Below are 24,959 nucleotides of genomic sequence, written 5' to 3' on the forward strand. Positions count from 1 at the left end.
TAGTTTCCGATTTCATAGCTCTACCGAGACCTAAGGATTTGCATTTCCGACACAGTTGCAAGTGATGCTGATGCTGCTGGTCTAGGGATCACTTGAGACCCACAGAACTAGACAAACTTCTTAGAAGGAAACATTGTTTATTGTTTCCCTTCGATTTATTTTCTTCTTCTATATAGAGTGAATCTGCTAAGCCCCAACCTAAACAAATGGTTCATCTCATTTATATTCTGAGTGGACTCAAAATGTTAGAAAAAAATTTTCAACTCCCTCAGAGTTATGAATCCATTAGCTTCCTAGATAATAGTTCAAAACTCTTTGCCAGCTTTGTATTTAATAAAATTCAGGAATGATTTTTTTTAAAAGCATACTCTTTTTTTAAAAAATTTTATTTATGGGGCTAATGATGGTTAAAGGAGCTGGACTCCCACATGGCTGACCATGGTTCAAGTCCCAGACCTGGTATCTCGCTTTCTCACTTTCCCTTTGTCTCTGTATCTCTCTAATCAAACTGGAACATAATAATAAATAAAGTTAAGTAAAAATAATTCTTTTAAAAACAGAATTATTTATTTAATTTTATTTAACATTATCATTATTATTATTTTTTTTTTTAATTTGCTACAGGAGACACACATACCCCATAAACAAATTTTTGGGAGGAGGAGGAATAGTATAGTTTTTCCCAATTAATAGGTAATATTTATGAATTGTCTCATTGTGATGCGCAGCCACTGCGTAAGATATTTTGTCACTTTGCAGATGAGAAGAATCACAAATGATTAATTTGATCATCTAAAATGTCACAATTAGGAAATGGAAGATCTGTATTAATACCTTATGCCTGACAATGGCCTTATACTTGCTACAACACTTCATTGAGAGTTAGTATAAGCTAGCAAAACCTGCTTAAGATTTTTTAATCAGTATTCAGGAAATAAAGGGGACCAACTGTTGGCATAATGGTATGTCGCTGGACTCCCATATAGTCGACCATGGTTTGAGTTCCGGACCTGGTGGCTTAAACTCACACTGGGCGCGTGTGCGTGCATGCCCAAGATCCCGAGAGGAGAATGATTGTGGTATGGCCATCCCCCCTGGGCGGGGGGGGGGTGATTTCTTGCTTTCTGTTTCTCTGTCTTCGTCTTTCTGGTGAGCACATGCGCTGTATAGCAAAATCCTCTCCAAAAAAAAAAAAGTATTTAAGAAATAAGAAATAGGGTAATTGTGATTTTCAAATATCGTGGTAAGTAAATAGTGAAGATAATTTGTATAAAGCTTAGGATATCACTTGGTGTGAGGTACTTTTTTGGCTTTTGTAATCAAGAAGACTGCTCAAGCTGCCAGGTGTCATGCAGCAGTACATATTGGTGCTCCAAATAAAGGAAAGTAACCAGCTCTTTTCCCCACTAAATATGTGTAGTTTTGTCATTATATACCTACACATACACACACACACACACACACACACACACACAAACACGCAAGCACACACTTATTTTTTCTCTTTTTTTAAGAAGATTTTGCCTCAGGGTACATGTGCTTGTCAGAGACAGACAGACAGTGAGAAGGAAAATGAGAAATCACCCCCTGGGTGGATAGCCATACCACTGTCTGTTCTCTTCCAGTCGCCTCCTAGGATCCTGGGCACACAGGCAAGTATAGGAAAGTGAGGATCAGGTGGGCCCAACTTCTCTGATGGAGAAGTTGCGACCTGGAACCAGCCCCAAATTTATTCTTTTATAGGGTAAAAAATGGGGAAAGAGGAAATGGAATGCAAAGCCAGTTTTAGGATGTAAATCATTTGAAGATGTGAAAAAGAATAGTGCCATGTAATTTCTTTGATCTTTTGGGGACAAAATCTGATAAACACATGTTGCCTCTTTTAGCCTCATGCAGGTATTGGGTATTGACAACAACAGGAAGATAGTGTTTTCATATGGGAATGTTCTCATAGCCATTGCTAATGAAGCTCAGGGAAGCGCATTTCTACAGTCTAAAGGTTACACCATGATTTCTGGTAATGGCCATTCTCCACAAGGATGCAAACTGTGGTCAGCCATGTGGGAGCCCAGCAACATAACTGCTACAGCATCTGCTGTCCCCCACACAACTTCTTTTAAAGAGACTTCTCAACAAAAACAATTTCTAACACCATAACTAATGTTCAGTCCATTTTAATACTGTGCTCCCTCTACCAACCACATCATCAATATTACCAGTAATGATTTGCTCTTTTTGTTGATTCTCTCATAAAGAAGAGGCTACATTATGTTCAGTATATTGAATGCATATATATATTTTTATGAATGATTCTACATATTTCATAAGAAAATCAGTTTATAGGGACCACTTAGTGGTACAGCAGTAAAACATCTTAGTCTGCAAGGCAGTCCCACATCCGAAAGTTCCTGGTACAAAGCCAGAGACCTCCCTGGATAAAATATATGTGTGTATACCCATGATCTACAGTTGGCTGATACTGGGGTGGATGTAAGTGTCAAGACCCTGTTGGAGGGGCCGGCAGGTGGCATGGTGGTTTAGGGCGCTGGACTCCTACATGGCCAACTGTGGTTTGAGTCTCAGACCTGGCAGCTTGCTTTCTCACTTTCTCTCTCTCTCTCTCTCTCTCTCTCTCTCTCTCTCTCTCTCACTCTCTCACTCTTACTCTGTCCCTCTCTGGTCAAATTAAAATAAATAAATAAAGTTAAATAAAAAAATAATTCTTAAAAAAAGAAATAGACCCTGTCGGAGTGTTCTCTTTCATCTGCTGGTGGAGGAAATAAATAAACTTTTTAAAAGATCAGTTTATAAATTTGTATTTAAATCTTCCTTAAAGCTGTTTGGCATGTTTCAAACCTTTAAGGGATTGAACTTCATGCTAACTTGGATTTAGTCCCTAGCAGGTGACAGTTTTATTATTCTGACTTATTAATGTTTCGTGCCTTTACATCTATTTGCTCAACTAGATTTTAAATCCATTGAGAGAAGGAAATAAATCTTAACCTTTTTAGAATTCTAATGTATTATTAGAAAGATAAACTAGTTAGCACCCTTATTTGCAAATGAAGAACTGCAGCCAAAAGAAAGGAAGCATTGTGGAGCAAGTTAGTGGTAGAACAAGGACTTCTTTTCACCATTAAGTGTGCTTATCATGGTGAGTCATGAACAGAAGGCACAAAAGGCGTTAGTGAGTGTAGTAGAGACTTGCCTTTCACCTTTGCTCCTCCTACCTCTTCTGTTTCTTTTGATGGAGTTTATAGGCATAAATAGAGGGGAAAATCTGTTAAACACAGGAATAATAGAGAAAAGGAAAACTACTACAGGGCTGCCAAATGTGACCAAATGAGCTAGGCATCAGTCTAGTGTGTTGGGAAGCTGGCAATTTCAGTCAGACCCTTCATTAAGTGCTTTTCCTGATCTAAACTGTAAGAGTAGAAATATGGAGAACAAAGGCAGAACCAGATGGGAAGCCAAGCACTCAGGCCATATAAAAGCTTAGGAGAATGGTTTGGTGGTCTTTTAGGTAGCTGTAGTATGGTATGTCAGATTGAGAAAGTACTGCTAGCCAAAATTTCTCTCTAAGGAGAAAAATAAGGCTTCACCATAGCAAGATGATAAAAGGAAATGTTCCGTGCTTAGGTGGTAATTCAGTATAGACTGTCTTATCAACTTTCGATGATCAGTGAATTAGTTGAACAAGTTACAAAAATTTAGTTATTTTTACATACTTTAACTCTTGAGGTCATTGTTCACCACTGTACATGACAATTCTAGACACAAAAGTGATAAAATCAATGGAAATGTGAGGGGAAAAAATAGAAACACAAAGCATCATGGCAAATGTATCCTGCCTAGTAATTTTTCTTTACCTATATATTTAAGTTTTACATATAAATAGGCTTTTTCTCCAAAAGAAAAAAAAGAACTAACTCAATAAGAATAGGGCCCTGTTATACAAGTAAACAAATAATAAATGCATGGTTCTTGAACAAATGATAGTATTGATGAGATTGAAGATGATTGATTTAAGAGGGTATACTTCACATTGAGTAGCAACCCACAGCCTGATATAGGTGTACGTTTTTTCAGATCTGTACTGCTTTTTTAAAAAATTTAGGTTTCTGTTTGTTTTGGTTATAGGCAGTTTGTGCTTACGGGAGAAAGGCAGAGAAACCCCCCAAGCAAGATAGCCATGCTGCCATCCCTTGTCCTCCTGTATCCTTTGGGGACTTGGGGATTGCTCTTAGAGACTGAGTGTTGGTCTTCTTTCATTAATGTACTTCTTCATTCAGCAAAAATATTTGAGTGCTACTATGTGCCAGGTTTTAATGTAGGTGCTAAGAATGCAAGAGTGAACAAAACAGACAAAACCCCTGTCTTTGCAAAGCTTACATTCTCTCAGGGAAACAGACAATAAATAAGTTAAATAAGGAAAATATGTGCTGATGATAAACATTAAGGAGAAAGTGAAGTAGAAAAGGAATATGACATTTGGTGTGCATGGGGAGTATAATTGATATTTTAGATAAGGGCCTTTCTGTGAGAAGGTGAAAGCATATCTCTTTGGGAAATACTAATGAATATTCTCAGACAAAATGTATCTGTTGGAAAGAATATCCTAAACAGTTATGAAATAAAGTGGTGACAGCCATGACTAGCATACAGAAAAAGTGCTTGAGGAAAAATGTAATGAGTGGAAAGTAGGATTTTTTTTTTCACACATGTGGTGTGATGCTGCTCTAACTTTTTAAGTGGAAAATTTCTTCATACATGAAAACCTTTAAAGGTCTGAGTTTATAAAACAGTTTCCATAAAGTACATTAGTAATTGTTGTCCTGGCTATGTAATAAAGGCATTTGCTGGTATGTATTGCAGTAAGACAGATAATTTAGAGGACAGGTCATGTGAAAAAGTCCTTTGTGATGTTTTCTGTTGCAACAAATGATAGGAACATAGATATAACTAACAGTGGAATCTTCCTTATGTGGAAATGAGGTTCTAAAGTCAGTGCAGAAACCAAAGATCTAGGATGCTCAAAATTTCTTTAAAAATTCCTTAAAAAGGTACAACAGACCTTTTCTCATTATGTCCAACATAGCAAGTTTTTTCTGAAGTGTTGAAACTATATTTCCTCAGCTAAGTATCCAGATAAAATAGTATGCTGTGTTATATGGAACACCAAAAGCAAAAGAAAAAACCAGCAACAACCCCAAATATGTTTTAAACACTAGATCTTTACTCAGCACAGGGATGTACCGTAGAGTGAGACGTATGAAGGAACTAAGACCACATAGGAGAAAAACTTGATTATATCCTTCATCTGGCACTAAGGCATAGCACTTTTTTTTTTTTGGAGAGATTTTCACCATAGGGTGCGTGCGCTCGCCAGACAGACAGAGAGAGACATAGAGACAGAAAGCGAGAAATCACCCCCCAGGGGGGATGGTCACGCCGCAATCCCTTCTCCTCCATTCTCCTCTTGGGATCTTGGGCACGCATGCACACGTGCCCGGCGTGAGTTTTAAGCCACCGGGTCCAGGACGCGAACCACTATCGACTACGTGGGAGTCCAGCGACATAGCCATTATGCTAACTGCTGGTTCCCAAGGCATAGCATTTTTAAATGTGCAACTGCGTCAAGTATTTCTTTGCTGTCCTCATCTAGGAAAATGTAATGGAGATACTCCTACTGCATTACCCAGGCATTTACACATACAGATACTCATAGAGCAAAAGAAAATAGTGAAGTAGCATGAAGTATTGCTAGAATATATTTGAAGGGAAAGAAGGAAAGACTATGGAAGAGACACCATAGATGATTCTGATAAGTCCCTGCCTCTTGTTGAAATGTCCCATACCAGATTTATTAATTTTAACAATTAATGGGTAAAAAGTGATAGGTTCCTTATTTCTAGTATAGTCCTGCTGTTTAAAAGCCATTTAAGCTTACATCAGTGCAAACAATTAATGGCTTTATGCATTGTCTCTATTATAGTTTAGAATAAAAAAGAGAATTAAAGTGTACTCCCCTAGTGGGGGTTAAAGTACTCTTTGATTATGGCTATTTTTGTTATAATAGGAGACCTAGGGTTTTGAAATTACCAGTCAGCTCAGATAATGGGTGACAAAAACATGTACTAAAAGCTTTTTAAATTTGCCTGCTTTTTGGGTAATGGTCTATAGATTGTTGACCAAGGAATTGAGTTCTAAGTGAGTTAGAGTTTAGGAAAATACATCATATAGCATATATGCTGCTTTGTATAGGTAGAATTGCTTGAATTTATTGATATCTGAGGTGTTATTTCTGCATGATTGATCACTAAAAATAATGAGTTTCTACAAGATACTACTGAAAGACACAACCTAGTAGTTAAAGTCCTTTGTTTGACTTCTTAGAGAAGAAAATTTGAGTATCATTGCATAGATCATAATCCTCTTAAGAAAATGCACAGAATAAAAGGGATTAAGACCTGAAAAAATGCTTAATAGAATATACTGTTTTAAAATAATTTCTAAACTATTTTAGGAGGCTCTAGAAAACATGACAGTTGCCCTAGCCCCATGCCCCCCCCGCCAAAAAAAAATCCCTTTGACACTGATTTGTGGGATTATTGAGTCACTGGGAAAGTCATGATGTATTTTTGCACCGAAAACAAAACTTTCCTGACTACCTAATAGTTATCTACAGATTTCTAAAGACACTCTCCTCCATCATACTTGCTGGATTCTAAATTATATTGTTTCCCAGATGTCTCTTTTTTCACTTTGTTCCCCTTAATTGGTAAAGTTAATAAATCTGGTATTGGAAATTTCAACAAGAGGCAGGGATTTATCAGAATCATCTATGGTATCTATTCCATAGTCTTTCCTTCTTTCCCTTCGAATGTATTCTAGTAATACTTTAGGAAAAGCACCTATTACAGGCAGATCTTGAGCAGCTATTGTTTTACAGTGGTACTGTGCTCTCATGATCTCCCCAGCCTTCTCATGCTGGGGAAGTAGAGGATAATGAACCTTCTTCACTGTGGAACACACCAGGTGCACCACCCAAGCAGGCATCCAAGAAGGTGCTCTGTTGTACGCTGGTAATTTGGAGAGCTAAGGGATTGTGGCAGTGCTTGAGATGTGGGGGAAATTAAAGTACAGTATCCTTTCTAGTGTGCGTTTGTATGAAAGATCGCCAAACTTGACACTAAATTATAAATACTCAGCCTTTATCTCAGATATTTGTGGTTTCAAATTTACATGAATAAAGTAGGCTAATTTGTAGTTCTGAATCTTCTCTTGTCAGTTTTCCAGCAACTTTATCTGTGAAGTAGACTTTATTATTATATTCTTTTATTTGTTGACTTACATATCAATACTCTGTTTTCTTTTTTTTTTAAAGGAGGAAACACAATCATTACTAGAAAACTTGCATGTTTACCATACAAATTACTTCCTGGTTTTGAGATGTCTTCATAATTTTACCTCTTCCCTTCCCAAGTACCCACTGGGTCGACAGGTAACCAAAGCTTCCTCATTTGGAATCTGTGAAGTAGGAATATAAATACCCTCTTGCATTGATTTCAGTCGCTCAGGCATCAATATTTGAAATGGATCCAGTTCTTACATGAGAGCACAATTTAGATCCATTCTAGCCATATACACTGCTTATAACAAAACAGTGTTTTTCATTCTGAGGGCCACAGCTAGAAACAGCGACATAAATCCCAGTGCTGTTGCTTTCCCACACTATATTTGTGTGAAGGCATTAAAACTTTCCTTCTTTGACATTTTTTGTCATCTCTACTGAGACAACTGGTTGTTCACCATAAGTGAACTGCAAAAAGATACCTATTTGAGAATGCTTAATGGTTAACTTTGCATTGCACCAAGAATTACATGAGAAGCAGTGCTTTTGCTCCTTTGCAGAATTATGCTCAGCTGGCCTCTGGTTCATACCATAAAACTATGAACCTTCTGTAGTGCAGCTATCAATGGGAGAATGATATATTCTTAAATCTTCACATCCTTAACTCAGAGTTTTGGAGAACAAATACAGGCATGTAAGAATGACGTTTTTGTGAGGTGATTTCTGCTATTGAACGTTCATTGAGTCACTTTGTCTTTTATTTTAATTTTTCTTATTGCAAAGTGACCAGTGATATCAACCAATCCCAATATAGTCTTATTTTACTTTTTAGGAAAAGTATATTGTGAGGCCAGCAGGTGGTGTGGAGGTTAAGGTGCTGGACTCCCACATGACTGACTGCAGTTTGAATCCTAGACCTGATGGCTTTCTCACTTTCCTTCTCTCCCTCTCTCTCTGGTCATATTTTAAAAAGTAATAATAATACATAAAATAAAATCTAAAATAATTATTTTTTTTTAAAAAAAGAAAAAAGTGTATTCTTCCAAAGCCTAGCCCATGTAATATATGCCAAGCCTCTTATCATCTAAAGAAAATAGTTATTTTGGGACCAGCAGTTGGCATAATAGCTATGTCACTGGACTTGCATGTAGTCAACTGCAATTCAAGTCCTGGACTTGGTAGCTTACACTCACGCGGGGTGCATGTGCATGTGTGCCCAAGATCTCGAGAGGAGAATAGAAGAGGAAAGGATTGCAGCATGGCCATCCACCCTGGGGGGAGGGGGGGAGTGATTTCTCGCTTTCTGTCTCTCTGTCTCTCTCTGTCTTTCTGATAAGTGCAAGTGCCGTATAGCATGTGCTCGCCAGAGAGACAGAGAGATATTTTCTCCAAAATAAATATTTTGGAGAGAAAAATCTCTATATTTTCTCCAAAAAGAAAAAGTAAGAAAGAAAAAGAAAATAGTTATTTTGAATATTTTTTTGTGTGTGTGTTAACGACATATGATTTTGCCAAACTAGTAGTGTGTAAACATAGTGTATTCCTCTTGATTCTTCACAAATGTGCTGTTCACTTACAGATCAGAGAATTGTACTGCACATGTTTGGAAAAGAACATATGGGATTCAGAGGAGTATGCATCGACCTTGCAGCTGCTGAGGTAGATTTTTTCCTTTCTTTTTCTGTCTGCTCTAAGCCTGCCAGTAAGTAGCACCTTCCTCCAGAACTCTGCCTGCCAAAAAGTTTTGTAAGTAGTTATGTTGTGTCTAAGAATATGTGACTATATTTTGAATTCATGCATGTAGCTTAAACTATCTGTTTCTTTTACTGATTTTAAGTTGTTTTTGAACTTGTGGGGTTTTTTTGTTTTGTTTTGTTTTGTTTTTTTGGAGAGGTTTTTGCTATAGGGTGCGTGTGCTTGCCAGACAGACAGAGAGAAACATAGAGACAGAAAGCGAGAAATCACCCCCCAGGGGGGATGGTCACGCTGCAATCCCTTCTCCATTCTCCTCTCGGGATCTTGGGCACACACGCACACGCGCCCGGCGTGAGTTTAAGCCACCGGGTCCGGGACTCGAACCACGGTCGACTACATGGGAGTCCAGCGACATAGCCATTATGCTAACTGCTGGTCCCTGAACTTGTGGTTTTTAAAGGGAGACTCCTGATTGTTAAGTCAAGCATTGACACTTCATGAGAACCTTGATGTGGTTGATTTGAATCCAACAGGCTTGACATTGTGGTGGGAAGTAAGTCCTGGAGAGCAGGCTCACCCTAGCCCTACCTGCTTGCTGGAGGAATAGCATCATTGGTAATAGGCACCTGAGGGAGGGCACTGCTCGCCTTGATGGGGGCAGTAGGCTGGTTCTGTCCACATTAACATTGGATAAGTCATAAACTATTTATCTAATAGAATAAATAGATGTCTCAGGGTTATTATCAGGTATCTGTCTCCATAAATATGTGTTTTTAAATTATAATAATTTGGGACCAACAGTTAGCATAATGGCTATGTCACTGGACTCCCACGTAGTTGACCGCGGTTTGAGTCCCGGACCTGGTGGCTTAACATCACGCTGGGTGCGTGTGCATGTGTGCCCAAGATCCCAAGGAAAATGGAGGAGAAGGAATTGCGATGTGGCCATCCCCCTGGGGGGTGATTTCTCGCTTTCTGTCTCTCTGTCTGTCTCTGTCTTTCTGGCTAGCACACGCACCCTGTAGCAAAAACCTCTCCAGAAAATAATAATTTGTATTCCTTGTCTTTATTTCCTGTTTGTGTGGCAACTTTTTGTTCTTCCATAAAAATAATGACTACTTAGATAGTGAGAAAGGCAAATCAAGTGTGCACAAAGTTTCTACACATGAAGTTTACAATTTTCCTCCATGGATTTAAATACTTACATGAAAATATTGTAAAGAAGTCTAAAAACAGTATTTTAAAGTCTTGGTTTCCCTTGAGCCCACAATAAAATAACAGATGGGCACAGTAGGAGGAAAATTCACACTGAAAATACTTTAAGTTCAGACTTAATATTACAAGTATTAGTGATCTAGCACCTTAAGATAGGAAACTAATTTCATGCTATCTGGAAAAATAACTCCCCATGGAAACTAGATTGCCACTTAAAAGCTGTGTTTTAAAATCCTGACTAGAGATCTCTACTTTTCTTTTTTTATTTATAAACTAGAATAATTTTGAGACTTTCTACATACCTATCTGAAAAAAATCCTCTTTATTCTTGTTGGTCTTCTCTTTTAGCCTGCACAATTAGTGATTGTTTCCAGTTAGTCATTCCTAGATTCATAGATTCCTTTGTGAGAGAGGAATTTGTTCTTGTTTTTTTTTTTTTTTAATTTGCTACAGGGCGTGTGCTCACCTGAGACAGAGGGGGGGAAGAGAGGAAAAACTGAGAAAGCACCCTTTAGGAGGCATGAGCATGCTATAATCCCTTCTCTGTTCTCCTCTTGGGATCTTGGGTATACATGCACATGAGCCTGTTTGTTTTTCATACCTCCGGGTCTGAGACTCAAACTGCAGAGTAGGCCATGTGGGATCCAGCTGCCCTAAGCACCACATCACTGGCTGGCCTGGAACTTGTTCTTTTTCTTGTGATCATTCCTGGCACTTGTAATCTTGGAGCACTGTCAAGGATCAGGAATTCTAATTCCACAGGAGGGTAAGGAAATATGAACAGTAATAGTAATGGTAGCAACAATAACCATTTGGTTAAGGCATGCCATGAGCCAGGCACTATGTTATCCCTTTTCAGTACATTTTCTAATCTAATACTCACAGTACACCATTACAGTAGATATTACAAACCTTACTGTACCCCTGAGGAAACTGGAGTGCAAATAGGGATTAAACATCTTGCTTGAGATTACTTAGCTGCTACAGAGCCAGTATTCTAATCTAGGTGTGATTTCAAAGCTGTTGTTCCTTCTTATTCTTTACCAAGATTTAGAATGTAGATTTGAGGATCTGACTAAAGCAGAGGCAATAAATAAAAAGTGAGATTTTAGTCATTTTATTAAGCGAGGTCTGAAATATCACTAGTCCAAAGTGTAGGAATATAGTTAATAAGTACTTAGCATCAACTCTAGCAGCTGTAGGAAGGATAGTTGAGAGTCTGAATATGACAAGAAAGGAGAGGAATCTGGGGACCTTAACTGGAATTTGGCTTTTCTCCCTTATACAGTCTAGATGTGGATGGGAATTCAGGGATACCTTTTAATTTAAGCACTCACAATAGGAATCTTCTGAATGTAGAAGACCAGGCATTTTCATCACCTGTGTTCAAACTTAAATGTAAGTCATGAGAGAAAATAAGATAACAATTATCACTGAATGTTGTTTTGGAAAGGAAAGATGCTAAGGTTCTGTTAGAAACATAGTCTAGAGACCATAGCATAGCGCAATGACTATGTCGCTGAACTCCCATGTAGTTGACCACGGTTCAAGTCCCAGACCCGGTGGCTTAAACTCATGCCAGGCGCGTGTGCATGTGTGCCCAAGATCCCGAGCGGAGAATGGGGGGGCGATTTCTCGCTTTCTGTCTCTCTGTCTCTCCCTGTCTTTCTGGCGAGTGCATGCTCCCTGTAGCAAAAACCTCTTCCCCCCCCCAAAAAAAAAGAAAAAGAAACATAGTCTACGGCTGGCTGTATAGCACAGTGATCGAGCACTGTGTGTGAGGAGCGTGAGGAGCTGGATCCCACATGGTAGACCCTGGTTCAAATCCCAGCCCTGGTATCTTGAGGGACACTCCGAGTGCACATGCATGTGTGCCTAGAATCTTGATGAGATGAAGTGGAGGAAAGGGGATTGCAGTGTGGCTGTGCCACATTGAGGGTGCTTTCTCTCTCCTTCCCTCTCTAGCGAGTACACACACCCTCTGACAGAGAAAAAGAAAAAGAAATTTCTTAAAAAGTCTAATAAATTTTCCAATTTTTTAAAGAGATTTTTTTGCTATCGGGTGTGTGCCCTCAACAGAGAGACGAAGAGAAACAGAGACAGAATGCAAGAAGTCACTCCCTAGAAGATGGCTACTCCACAGTCCATTCTCCTCCATTCTCCTCTTGGGATCTTGGGCACGCATGCACATGCACCTGGCATAAATTTTAAGCCATGAGATCTGGGACTCAAACCACGGTCAACTACGTGGGAGTCCAGCAACATACCCATTACACCATCTCCTGATACTTGCAATTTGAATTTTTTTAGGAAGTAACTTAGTAGTATTCTTCATGAAAAATTTAAGCTGACATACTTAAATAACCATAGAACTATTTGATGAACTATTTGATGACTATTAAAAAATACTTAAAAGGGGGCCATCAGGTAGAGTGATGATTAAGGCAGCTGGACCTCTCTTGGCTAACTATGCAGTATGAATCCCAAACTCAGTGGCTTAAAAAACACGTAGGGTGTATGTCCAAAATGTTGAGTAGAATGGAGGAGAAGGGATTGCAATGTGGTCATTCTCCCTGGGGGGTGATTTCTCACTTTCTGTCTCTCTGACTGTCCAGTGAACACACATGCCCTATAGCAAAAATCTCTAAAAAAAAAAAAAAAAAAAAGAAAAGAAAAGAAAAGATGAGCAAACCAAGGCCAAACATGTTGACTTTTCTGCAATACACAGAGCTGAAATTTAAATATGAATCTTTAAAGTCTAGTGCATTTTTCAGCCCTATTCTAGTTATTTGAGAGATAGTAATAAAAGGCAATTTACATGTTTGTGGCCAATAATCTATATTCAGGGCATATCCAGAATTTTAAAATGAGCCAGCAAAGCTTCTGTAGACTCAAACATCCCCAGTCACCACCATCCCCACCATCCTCACAGTATTGATCTCAACACAGGAGCAGATGCTTAAATGAAAGAAGCCACAGTGTCTGGTCTGCTTAGCCCATGAGTGACCTTAAAAGCTTGCTATAGAAACAGACTTAAAAATTGAAGTTGATTGATGACTGAAGAAATTTTTTTATGGGCTGAAAGTAATTTCTGGGCTTTTGACTATTGAGTTAAAAAAAAAAATAAAGACCTAAATAATAATATTATTAATCACTTCAGCTTAGTTCTAAGAGACTAAAACTTTACACTCTAAATATTGCACTGTTTCCTGACTCTTCAGATCAACTTTAGATCTAGTTCTGAAAATTTATACAGCTCTACAGTCTGTGTGATATCCTGTCTAAATAGTAATAATCTAACTTAAGATGACCTAGATTTACCCATACAGGACCTTTATGAGAGTGAACCATTACAGTATTTCTTTTAGAACAGGAATTTTCAATCTTGAGTTTGCATCACATCAGGTCCTCCACATTATTAATAGGCTTGTGGTGAAATCACACAAAGAGTTAAAATTGTGATGCTCCATTGAAAATGAAAGATGTTGAGAGTCACTTTTTTTTTCATATTGGTTTTCAGGCTTTGTTGTAAGTAGAATCAGCTGAGGTGTATTAAACATGTAGTCAGTCTTTGCCCCAAAGATTGTGACTCATACTGTTGGGAACCTGGGTGTAGTGGTTGGCAGGAATCTGATTTAGCAAGCACTCCATCACATTTAGACAGATGGCCCAGGGACCACACTTTGAGACGCACTACTCCTGAAAATAAAGGGAAATAGAAAGGTATAATAACTATTTTGAGGAAAAAAATAAAGTCATCAGAGAAGTCCTTATCGATGGAGAAGTTAGATGGCTTTTATGCAGTTCATCTCAAATTGATTCCAAAGTTGGACTGTACTATTCTACTGCCACCAGTGAGCAATGGTTTTTAGCTCACTAAACAAAAAGATCTGAATTTGTATTTTAACTGTTTATTAAGCATTGAATGCCCACTTTCACTTTTCTGCTAGTAAAATGAATAGAAAGTTAAACATTTTAAGAATTCAGAAATGATCAAACTTAACTTTAAGCATTTTAGTTGTGAACTTGGGGTTATTGTTTTAAAGTACATCAATAAAGTATGTGCACATTTTATGTTACTGAAGTTGTTTCTAACCACGTGATGGAATTAAGTTTGTTCTTTTAAAATCTATTTTATTTCTTGCTTTCATGAGAGACAGAGAGAGAGAAAAAGAGGGGGGGGGGCAGTCACAACAGGGTCTCTCCATACCACAGTCTGCACATTGGCACTCCTGGAGTGTTCACGTTGACCCAGGATTCAAACTTGGGCCTCTTGTATGGCTCGAGTATCATGCAGTGATGCCCTACTACCTGTGCCACCATAGCAAGGCCTGGATTTCTTTATTTTGACCTATAATGCCTTTCAAAAGAGCATGGTGTCCCACAAAGGGCACACTACAACTTCCCTAGATGAGCCAGTTTAGAAAGCCATTTATCTTCAGGACCAGCAGATGGAGTAATAGTTACATCACTGGACTCCTATACAAGACTGATTGCAGTCGAGTCTCGGACCCAGAGCCTTGAAACTCATGCCAGGCATGTGTGCATGTGTGCCCAAGATCCCTAGAGGAGAATGGAGAAGTGATTGTGCCATGGCCATCTTCCCTGGGGGGAATCTCTCTATGCCTCTCCAGTGAGCACATGCACCCTAGAGCAAAAATCTTTCTCTAAAAAAAGAGAAAGAAAACCATCTGCCTTAGAAAGACAAGTTTTCACTAAGGTCGGAAGTCATTGCATGGTCATGGCTTTGTTTGTCTTCTCAAAAATTTTTATATATTTTTTTTAATGCTTAATTTGTGGAGCCAATGATTGATGAAATAAAATGACCCTGGCCCATACCTACAGAGATTTTTGGTCAAGTGAGAGATTTAGAAGGACCAGTAGATGGGTAGCTACAGTATAGAGTAGTAAGATATATGATGGGTGAGGCATAGGGTGCTAGGGAACCAATAGGCTGGACAGCTAACCTTCATTTGTGAAACTGGACACTGTTTCAGAGGAAGTGGCATCTAATGTGAAATATCAAGGTGTAGGAGCTATACATACTTTTGATTGTCATGGTCACATATGATTGCTTTGTTGTGCCAGTCTTTAAAGAATACCACCTCTATGAGTAGGTTGTTTGCACAAGCTTCTTTGTTTGGTTTTTCTTATAATGTTCATTGATACATTTACAGATTGTTTTGACTATTCTTCAAAGTTGCTTTATAGTGGTAATGTCTGATGAGAACTTGAGAATTCATCAGTTGGAAGATCTTTGCATTAGCCATGGATGACCAGATTCTCCTTATACCCTGTTCTCATAATCAGACATGTATATATAATTAGTACTTAACCAGAAATTATTGCCTTTCTGCATGATGAAGCAGAACACTCTGTTGCCCTGCAGGATGATTGCTTTAATGATTGCTAAATTATTCTCTTTCTGTCTTAGTTAAGGAAACTTTTTTAAAATGACAGCTTATAAAACTTTTTTAAAGAATTATTTTATTTAATTTAATTTATTTATTTATTTAATTTGACCAGAGAGGGACAGAGTGCGAAGAGAGAGCAAGAGAGAGGTAAAGTGAGAAAGCAACAGGTCCAAGACTTTCTATCAGCCATGTGGGAGTCCAGCACCCTTAACCACCACGCCACCTGCCGGTCCTGCTTATAAAGCTTTTAGCATAAGTTATCACAGGGTCTCTTGAACCATTAGCTTAATTGTGATATAATTATTTCTTAATCAAGTTGTTTAAAGATAAATAGCTCTTTGTAGCAGTCATGTGGCATGTCTTAGAAGTGTTCTTTCTTGGGACCAGCAGTTAGCCTAATTGCTATATCGCTGAACTCCCATGTAGTTAACGGCGGTTCAAGTCCCGGACCCGGTGGCTTAAACTCATGTCAGGCACATGTGTGCGAGTGCCCAAGATCCCAAGAGCAGAATGGAGGGAAGGGATTGTGGTGTGGCCATCTCCCCTGGGAGATGATTTCTTGCTTTCTATCTCTCTGTCTCTTTCTGGCAAGCACACGAGCCCTATAGCAAGAACCTCTCCCAAAAAAAAGTGTTTTTTTCTTTTCTCTTTAATCTCACATGGTGGCTTTCAGACTTCTTAATTCTTATATTTCTTCTCAATTTTATTGTGTTTCTTTTTTAAAAAATGCTAGTTAGAACACACCAAAACTGGAAGGAATTGTTTCTAATTCCTCTCCTCTCATTCTTTCTTTTTAGTTTATTCTTTTTGCCATGAGCAACACACACACACACACACACACACACACACACACACACACACACACAGCAGCAGCAGCACCAATAGGTCTTAATGCCATGATCCACCCCTAGATTCAGCCAGCCCCAGATTATGAGTGCACACTTCTCCTGCATACTCAGGAAGGTCCCACTCAGAACCTCACATGTGGGTCAGCCTTGCAGGGCATCACTTTTTACCACGGTGCTATTATCTGCTCCCTGAGCATTCTCTCTTAATCTGATTACTGTTAGGTTTTTGGACTTTATCAAAACTGGTTTTTTTCCATCTAAGTCACCACTGACTTCCCTGTTCCTAAATCTAATTCATTTCTTCATCTTCGTTTGCATTTGCCTGTTATCAGCACTTGACGCAGTTCATCACTCCCTTCGTGAGTTCTAGAACTTAGACACTTGGTTTACCTCCTGCCACAGTGCATGCCCTTTTTTAGTCTAAAGTGTTTTCCCCTCTCCCTCATGTCCTGGCACTACAGAGGGCTTAGGCTTAAACCACCTCTCTTCCGAGCGCAAGACTGTTAGGTTCACATCCTTAGTAATACCTCCATTTGGATATTTAATATACATCTCAAAGTTAACATATTCAAAACTGAACTCCTGAAAAACTTCCTGCAGTCTCTCTGTTCTTCTGATTATCAAAAACCTGGGCTCTCCCTATAAAATTTTTAAAGAATCAGGCATCTTGCCATCTTCCTTTACTGATACCACCATGGCAAGTCATTGTCATGTGGCAGTCCAGCATCTTAACCACCATGCCACCTTTTGGCCCCTCCCCACACTCTTGTTGGATAATATTAGACCTAAATATCTCTGTTCTCCTTTAGTATTTTATGATTGATGGGCTGATTCTTTCCCTGGCTCTCACATCATACTCATGTTTTTATTGTATTGAAGTATATTTTTGTGTATAATGTCATGTAGTGACCAGTTTTTTGAGAAGACTTTATTCTAATGCCTAACATCTTTTTCCTACTGATTTAAAATGCTCATTCTGTTACATACCAAACTCCCATGAATACCTCGATCTCTTTCTGGATTCTTACTCTCTTTTATTGATCTGTCTATTCCTATCTCAGTACCTTCTGATTTTAATCTTTCCATATTTAAAATTATGAATGTTACAACTTGAAATGTCTATTTTTTAGGGTTTTTTTTTTTTTTTTAAGTTTATTTATTTCTTCGAGAAGCAAGAAAGACAGAGAGGAGAGCAGACAGCCCCCCCCCAATAGAGTTCCTTTACTGATACCACCATGGCAAGTCATTGTCATGTGGCAGTCCAGCATCTTAACCACCATGCCACCTTTTGGCCCCTCCCCACACTCTTGTTGGATAATATTAGACCTAAATATCTCTGTTCTCCTTTAGTATTTTATGATTGATGGGCTGATTCTTTCCCTGGCTCTCACATCATACTCATGTTTTTATTGTATTGAAGTATATTTTTGTGTATAATGTCATGTAGTGACCAGTTTTTTGAGAAGACTTTATTCTAATGCCTAACATCTTTTTCCTACTGATTTAAAATGCTCATTCTGTTACATACCAAACTCCCATGAATACCTCGATCTCTTTCTGGATTCTTACTCTCTTTTATTGATCTGTCTATTCCTATCTCAGTACCTTCTGATTTTAATCTTTCCATATTTAAAATTATGAATGTTACAACTTGAAAGGTCTATTTTTTAGGGTTTTTTTTTTTTTTTTAAGTTTATTTATTTCTTCGAGAAGCAAGAAAGACAGAGAGGAGAGAAGACAGTCACCCCCCAATAGAGTCCCAGTGCCATGATTCACCTCTAGCCACAGCCACCCCTGGATCATGGACATGCATATACCTTCTATACTCAGAGAGGTCACTGGACATGAATCCAGAAACCTCCCATGTGTGTCAACTTCACAGAGTATCTGATTTTCCCTCCGCTACTGTCCACACCTCCCTTTATATTAGCTCTTAGACATTTATTATCATGTATTCTTCAGTTTTTGTTGCCATTTTGAACATGCTCTTTTTTCTAAAAGCTTAATTAATGTATAGATTACATGTGTTCATACACAGTATATGAATATGTATGAATACATGTATATATATATACTGATCGTCAGTATATACATGTATACTTGGTTGTCAGAAAAGTCATCATGGGGACCAGCAGTTAGTGTAATGGCTATGTCACTGGACTCCCATGTAGTCGACCGTGGTTTGAGTCCCAGACCTGGTGGCTTAAACTCACGCTGGGCGTGTGTGTATGCGTGCCCAAGATCCAGAGAGAAGAATGGAGGAGAAGGGATTGTGGCATGGCTATCCCCGAAGGGATTACGGCGTGGCATCCCCCTCCCGGGGGGGGGGGTTGATTTCTCGCTCTCTATCTCTCTCTCTCTCTCTCTGTCTTTCTGGCAAGTGCACACACCCTATAGCAAAAACCTCCATAAAAAGAAAAGTCATGCATTTTTATAAAGAAAAATGTAGAAAAATACATCATGACTTTTTTGACGGCCTAATATTTATCTTATATTCACATACCCTTTTACACCCTAATACTTATACAGTACTTAGATTGTTTAACCTTATAGACATGTTAAATACAAATAATAAATTTCATATTCCTTCCTAATGTTTATACTGTTTGCCACTTTTTCTTAATTTATTGCAGCATCTAGATTCTAGAATGTTGATTCTGTGTGTGTACAGTCTTACTGGAAAAATCCTAAGGAGACCACCCACCAGTGTTACTTTGGCCTCTTCTCCCCCTCCAGCAAGCCAGTGCAGGTGTCTCTCTGGACAAAGGAATTGCTGGTCTGGTCTATATGAGGAGGACTATAGGTCAAGTAGAACAGATAGTTCAAGTGTGTCCCAATTTTGAGTTATGTCTTCTTAATAGTTTAGCTCCTTCTGGGCAATAGAAAGCTGGAAACTTTAAAATAATTTCACATGTAATCAAGAATGAAGTATCTTGGCATACTTTAACCGATTAGCTCTGCCTTTCATTCACAGATAAAAATTATACTTTGTATAATTATTGTAGAAAGAGGAAGAGAAGATTTTATACTTTTTCCTTCAAACTGGGGAAACTTTCACTTTTATCTATCCCTACCAGTTTCTAAATTTAGTGGTTGTATACTTTTTTAAATTTATGACTTGAACTTTCATTTCTTTCATTTTGGTTGTAGTAACCAGTTCAACTTTTTTTTTTTTTGAGAGAGAGAGGTTTTCGCTATAGGGCGTATGTGCTTGCCAGACAGACAGAGACAGACAGAAAGTGAGAAGTCACCCCCTGGGGGCATGGCCAGACCACAGTCCCTTCTCCTCCATTTTCCTCTCAGGATCTTGAGCACGCACACACACGCGCCTGGTGTGAGTTTAAGCCACCGAGTCCAGGACTCGAACCGTGGTCGATTACATGAGAGTTCAGTGACATAGCCATTACTCTAATTGCTGGTCTCACCAGTTCAACTTCTTATAGTCATAGTCTACTTAGCTTTGTTTCTCTTTTCCCTGAGTTAGTAACATATCAGCATTTTTCCAAAGTTTATCAGTATGAAAATGTCAAATATATCTTGCAATATGCCCCATACTCTGGATTTGTCTGATTTTTTTCCCCATAATTAATATTAGAGCTTTTAGTCATGTGTGTCTTAATGATTTAGATCTATTTACTGAGAATAATTCATATATCTTTGTTAAGCCACCACTTCATAATTACCAATAATGATTTGACGCTGTCACTGAATATAGTCCTAGTGGAGAGATGCAGTAAAGAATGACTCTGAGAATAGGATCCTAAATTTAGAGTATCTGTGTTCTCCATTTCTAGCAAAGATTTCCTCTATGGTCTTGAACGAGTTACTCAGCCTTTCTGCCTATGCTATATATAACCAGCAGAACTGCCTACCTTGTAAAAGTTCAGTGAGTTTACTGACTTATCACACAGGTTTGCATTTACCTTAACTGCCATATCCTTGGTAGCCATTTCTTGTCATGTGTATATTTACATCAAAAAAAGAGAGAAAGTAACACTAAATACCTCCTGTGTGGTAAGCACTGTGCTAGGTTTTTCAAGTACATCTTCTCATTTAATTGTTCTTCCTTTTTTTAAAAAATGTTTTTATTTCCTCCATCAGAGAGAGAGGCATCTCCAGCACATTCCTCAGGCCATCACACCATGATCCACCCCTAGTCACAGCCAGCCTAGATCACAAGCACGTGGACATGTGGCTGGTATACTCAGGGAGTCCACAAGACCTTTCCCGCATGGATCCATGCATTATCATTGCATCACCACCTGGCTCCTTCTCATCTTCTCATTTGATTTTTTTTTTTTTAAGGCTTTTGCCATAGGGTGTGTGCACTTGCCAAAGAGAGACACAGAGAGACAGTGAGAGGGAAAGTGAGAAATCACTCACGAGAGGTAATGGCCATGCCACAGTCACTTCTCTCCCATTCTCCTCTCAGGATTTTGGATACACACGTCTGGTATGATTTTTTCAAGCTGCCAGGTCCAAGACTTGAACTGTGGTCAGCCATGAGGGTGGGAATCTAGCATCTTAATCACCAAGCCACCTGTTGGCCCCTCATTTGATTTTTAAGTCTACATCTGACTTTTGAAATGTGTGAGCTATTCTTTTCATTTTATAGACAAGGAAACCAAGGATCAGAGATGTATTTAGTAAGCTTGCTCTATATAACAATAGCAAGTGTCAGAGCCAAGCTGTGAACCTAGTATTTTATAATTTTCTAGGTTAAGCTTAAACATGAGAATTCTTCAAGAATACTTTTGCATGGGGGGCTAGCCAGGTCATATGGTGGTTAAGGGGCAGGATCCAAATGACCATCTGAGTTCTGTACTCAGCGGCTTGAAAAACATGTTGGGCACATATGCGTGTGTACCCAAAATCCCTAGTGGAGGAGAAAGGACTGTAGCACATGGTTGCCCCCACCCTCTGCCACCTCTCTTTAGCAAGAACATACACACCCTGTAGCAAAACAAGAAGCAAAAACTTCTAAATATCACATACATTGAGGAAAATCTCTTCAAAAAAGTTAGTGGTTATTAATGAAGAATTTATATAATCTGGGACTAGCAGTTAGCATAATGGCTATGTCGCTGAACTCCCATGTAGTCAACTGCGGTTCAAGTCCTGGACCCTGTGGCTTAAACTCAGGCAGGTGCGTGCGTGCCCAAGATCCCAAGAGGAGAATAGAGGAAAAGGGATTGCCGCGTGGCCATCCCCCCTGGGGGCTGATTTCTCGCTTTCTGTCTCTCAGTCGCTCTCTGTCTTTTTGGCGAATGCACACGCCCATTAGCAAAAAATATCCTCTCAAAAAAAATTTATATAATCTGAGCAGAAATATTTAATATGTAGAAAATGTTTTTAAAGTGCGTTCATTTTCTAAGTACATCTTCTGATTTTTTTCTAGATTGCTGGCAAAGGATGAACTGATGACCATACTTCAGAAATGTTTTAAGGCTTTTAAGACCTCTTCCGAAAAGCTGTTTGGCAGCACAGCAAAGAGAATAGAGGAATTCCTGGTCCAGTTTCAGAGCCTCGATGGTGAGAGTATAATACTCAGCCAGTTCTACATGCTATGTCAGTCATTTAACTAAAATGACACGGAAAAATATTCCAATGTGCTGAGAAATGAAGTGGTAGTTTATGATCAATTAATATACCACGTTTCAGACTGTCATATCTCAGCAATCACAAATAGGCTGAATGTTTCTCTTTCTGCTTGGGTTAAAGAAAGAATATCAAATGAGCAGGAAAAAAAAAAAATCATTCTCCAGATGGACAGTTTGGAAGGCTTAACTTGAAAACAAACAGCAACAGATAGGAACCAGAAAGATTGGAGTGAATAATAGGGCGTCATTATTAAGGGCTCCTTTTATATGTTTTTTCTTAAGCATCTCATCACGTTCTGTATAGATTTCAAAAACACTGCATAAATCATTTGTAAGCCTGAAAAATTAATAGCTATGAACTTACTTTCACAGCAGTGAGGCTCATTGGTATGCTGATTACCAAAATATGCATCCCTAGTGGAGGAGAAAGGACTGTAGCACATGGTTGCCCCCACCCTCTGCCACCTCTCTTTAGCAAGAACATACACACCCTGTAGCAAAACAAGAAGCAAAAACTTCTAAATATCACATACATTGAGGAAAATCTCTTCAAAAAAGTTAGTGGTTATTAATGAAGAATTTATATAATCTGGGACTAGCAGTTAGCATAATGGCTATGTCGCTGAACTCCCATGTAGTCAACTGCGGTTCAAGTCCTGGACCCTGTGGCTTAAACTCAGGCAGGTGCGTGCGTGCCCAAGATCCCAAGAGGAGAATAGAGGAAAAGGGATTGCCGCGTGGCCATCCCCCCTGGGGGCTGATTTCTCGCTTTCTGTCTCTCAGTCGCTCTCTGTCTTTTTGGCGAATGCACACGCCCATTAGCAAAAAATATCCTCTCAAAAAAAATTTATATAATCTGAGCAGAAATATTTAATATGTAGAAAATGTTTTTAAAGTGCGTTCATTTTCTAAGTACATCTTCTGATTTTTTTCTAGATTGCTGGCAAAGGATGAACTGATGACCATACTTCAGAAATGTTTTAAGGCTTTTAAGACCTCTTCCGAAAAGCTGTTTGGCAGCACAGCAAAGAGAATAGAGGAATTCCTGGTCCAGTTTCAGAGCCTCGATGGTGAGAGTATAATACTCAGCCAGTTCTACATGCTATGTCAGTCATTTAACTAAAATGACACGGAAAAATATTCCAATGTGCTGAGAAATGAAGTGGTAGTTTATGATCAATTAATATACCACGTTTCAGACTGTCATATCTCAGCAATCACAAATAGGCTGAATGTTTCTCTTTCTGCTTGGGTTAAAGAAAGAATATCAAATGAGCAGGAAAAAAAAAAAATCATTCTCCAGATGGACAGTTTGGAAGGCTTAACTTGAAAACAAACAGCAACAGATAGGAACCAGAAAGATTGGAGTGAATAATAGGGCGTCATTATTAAGGGCTCCTTTTATATGTTTTTTCTTAAGCATCTCATCACGTTCTGTATAGATTTCAAAAACACTGCATAAATCATTTGTAAGCCTGAAAAATTAATAGCTATGAACTTACTTTCACAGCAGTGAGGCTCATTGGTATGCTGATTACCAAAATATGCGTGAAGCTTGCTTTAATCGGATTTACAAAGCTTGAATCTTTCAATCCTTAATGAACTGAGGCAGCCTGGCACTTCTCAGTGTTGGAAGGTTACAGTTTCTTTCATTTTGTATGGCTTCCACATGACCATTTGTATTTGCTGCATGCTTGTGCCTCATTTTGTATAGGTAGCTATGTTCTGTTCATTAATGTTCCAACACTTCTGTGGATGTCTATGTTCTTTATTGGGGCATGTGTACTTGCCAAAGAGAGACAGAGAAGGGGGGATAGTGAGAAAGCACCCCTTCCCCAGTGGGGACAGCCACACTGTTGTGCCTTCTCCTTCGTTTCCTTCTGGGATTTTGAGCATACATGCACATGCACCCAGTGTGTTTTCCAGGCAGGCAGGTAAGGAACTTGAACCATGCAGTTGGCCATGTGGGATCTAGCCATCTTCATCACCGTGCCACCTATGGCCCAGGACTTCTGTGTTCTTTATGGAGCATCCCAGATTAATATTGATCATTATCGTTTTATAGGTTCTTCTCTCCCTCTGTTTCTAGCACCAAAGTATGATATTCTTTTGGTAGAAAAAAAAAATAGGGTATACCTTTTATTATCTCCTATAAGAAGTTTTTCATGGTATTTGGAAAAAGAGGCACCTTTTTATTAAAGTAAGTGCATGGTATTGATGAAAATATCTTACTGTGAATGTTTTCATTTTTTCTGTTTGGCAAGTGTTCTTTTGTCTTAAAAATCCTTTGGACTTAGGAAAATGCATTTGCAGAAAGCCATCCACTCTTCTCCAGAGCTGCAACCCAAGGCACCTGAGAAGGGCTCAGTCATGGAAGATCAAGGGGAAGGTTGCTTACATGGGGTGATGTGAGCAGCCAGGAGGAGGATATCTCCACTACACTTGGTTTCCTTCCAGTTCTTTGTGGGCATTGCTGTTTTAGCATGAGCTGAACCAGTTTTCTAACAAAAATCTTAAGGGTCTAGAAGTTGGTATTATGGAGATTACTGAATTCAGCTATAACCAGAAGCTAAAGTTCAAGAAGGGAAAGTGACTTGTTTGTGCTTGCACAGCTACCTAGTGGTAACACCTAGAGCCCACCTCTCATAACCACTAACTCGTTTTGTCCTCACTGGTTCATAGTTAAGTGCCCCCAAATTGTTGTTACTAGACCAGTGAGAGGACACCCTTAAGGACATAAATAGGATAAAGGGTTTAGAAGAATATAAGATAAATTAGGTAAATTTCTTGTATGAATTGGATTCATGGGGATTTCTGTTTAAAAAAAAAACAA

The 24,959-nt window shown here is 38.8% G+C and overlaps 1 protein-coding gene across 2 annotated transcripts in view; it reads left to right on the top strand.

The window, feature by feature from the left end:
* Positions 1-24,959, top strand: part of ORC3 (origin recognition complex subunit 3) — a 74,653-nt gene that overhangs the window by 37,900 nt on the left and 11,794 nt on the right. For both annotated transcript variants that reach the window (XM_006143411.2, XM_014585888.1), the window contains exons 12-14: positions 7,388-7,504; positions 8,934-9,013; positions 21,925-22,058. In XM_006143411.2, the coding sequence (XP_006143473.1) occupies positions 7,388-7,504; positions 8,934-9,013; positions 21,925-22,058 (331 nt within the window). The remainder of the gene's footprint in view (positions 1-7,387; positions 7,505-8,933; positions 9,014-21,924; positions 22,059-24,959) is intronic.

The sequence above is a fragment of the Tupaia chinensis genome, unplaced genomic scaffold (assembly GCF_000334495.1).
Source record: "Tupaia chinensis unplaced genomic scaffold, TupChi_1.0 Scaffold000097_1, whole genome shotgun sequence".
Classification (NCBI taxonomy): Eukaryota; Metazoa; Chordata; class Mammalia; order Scandentia; family Tupaiidae; genus Tupaia; species Tupaia belangeri.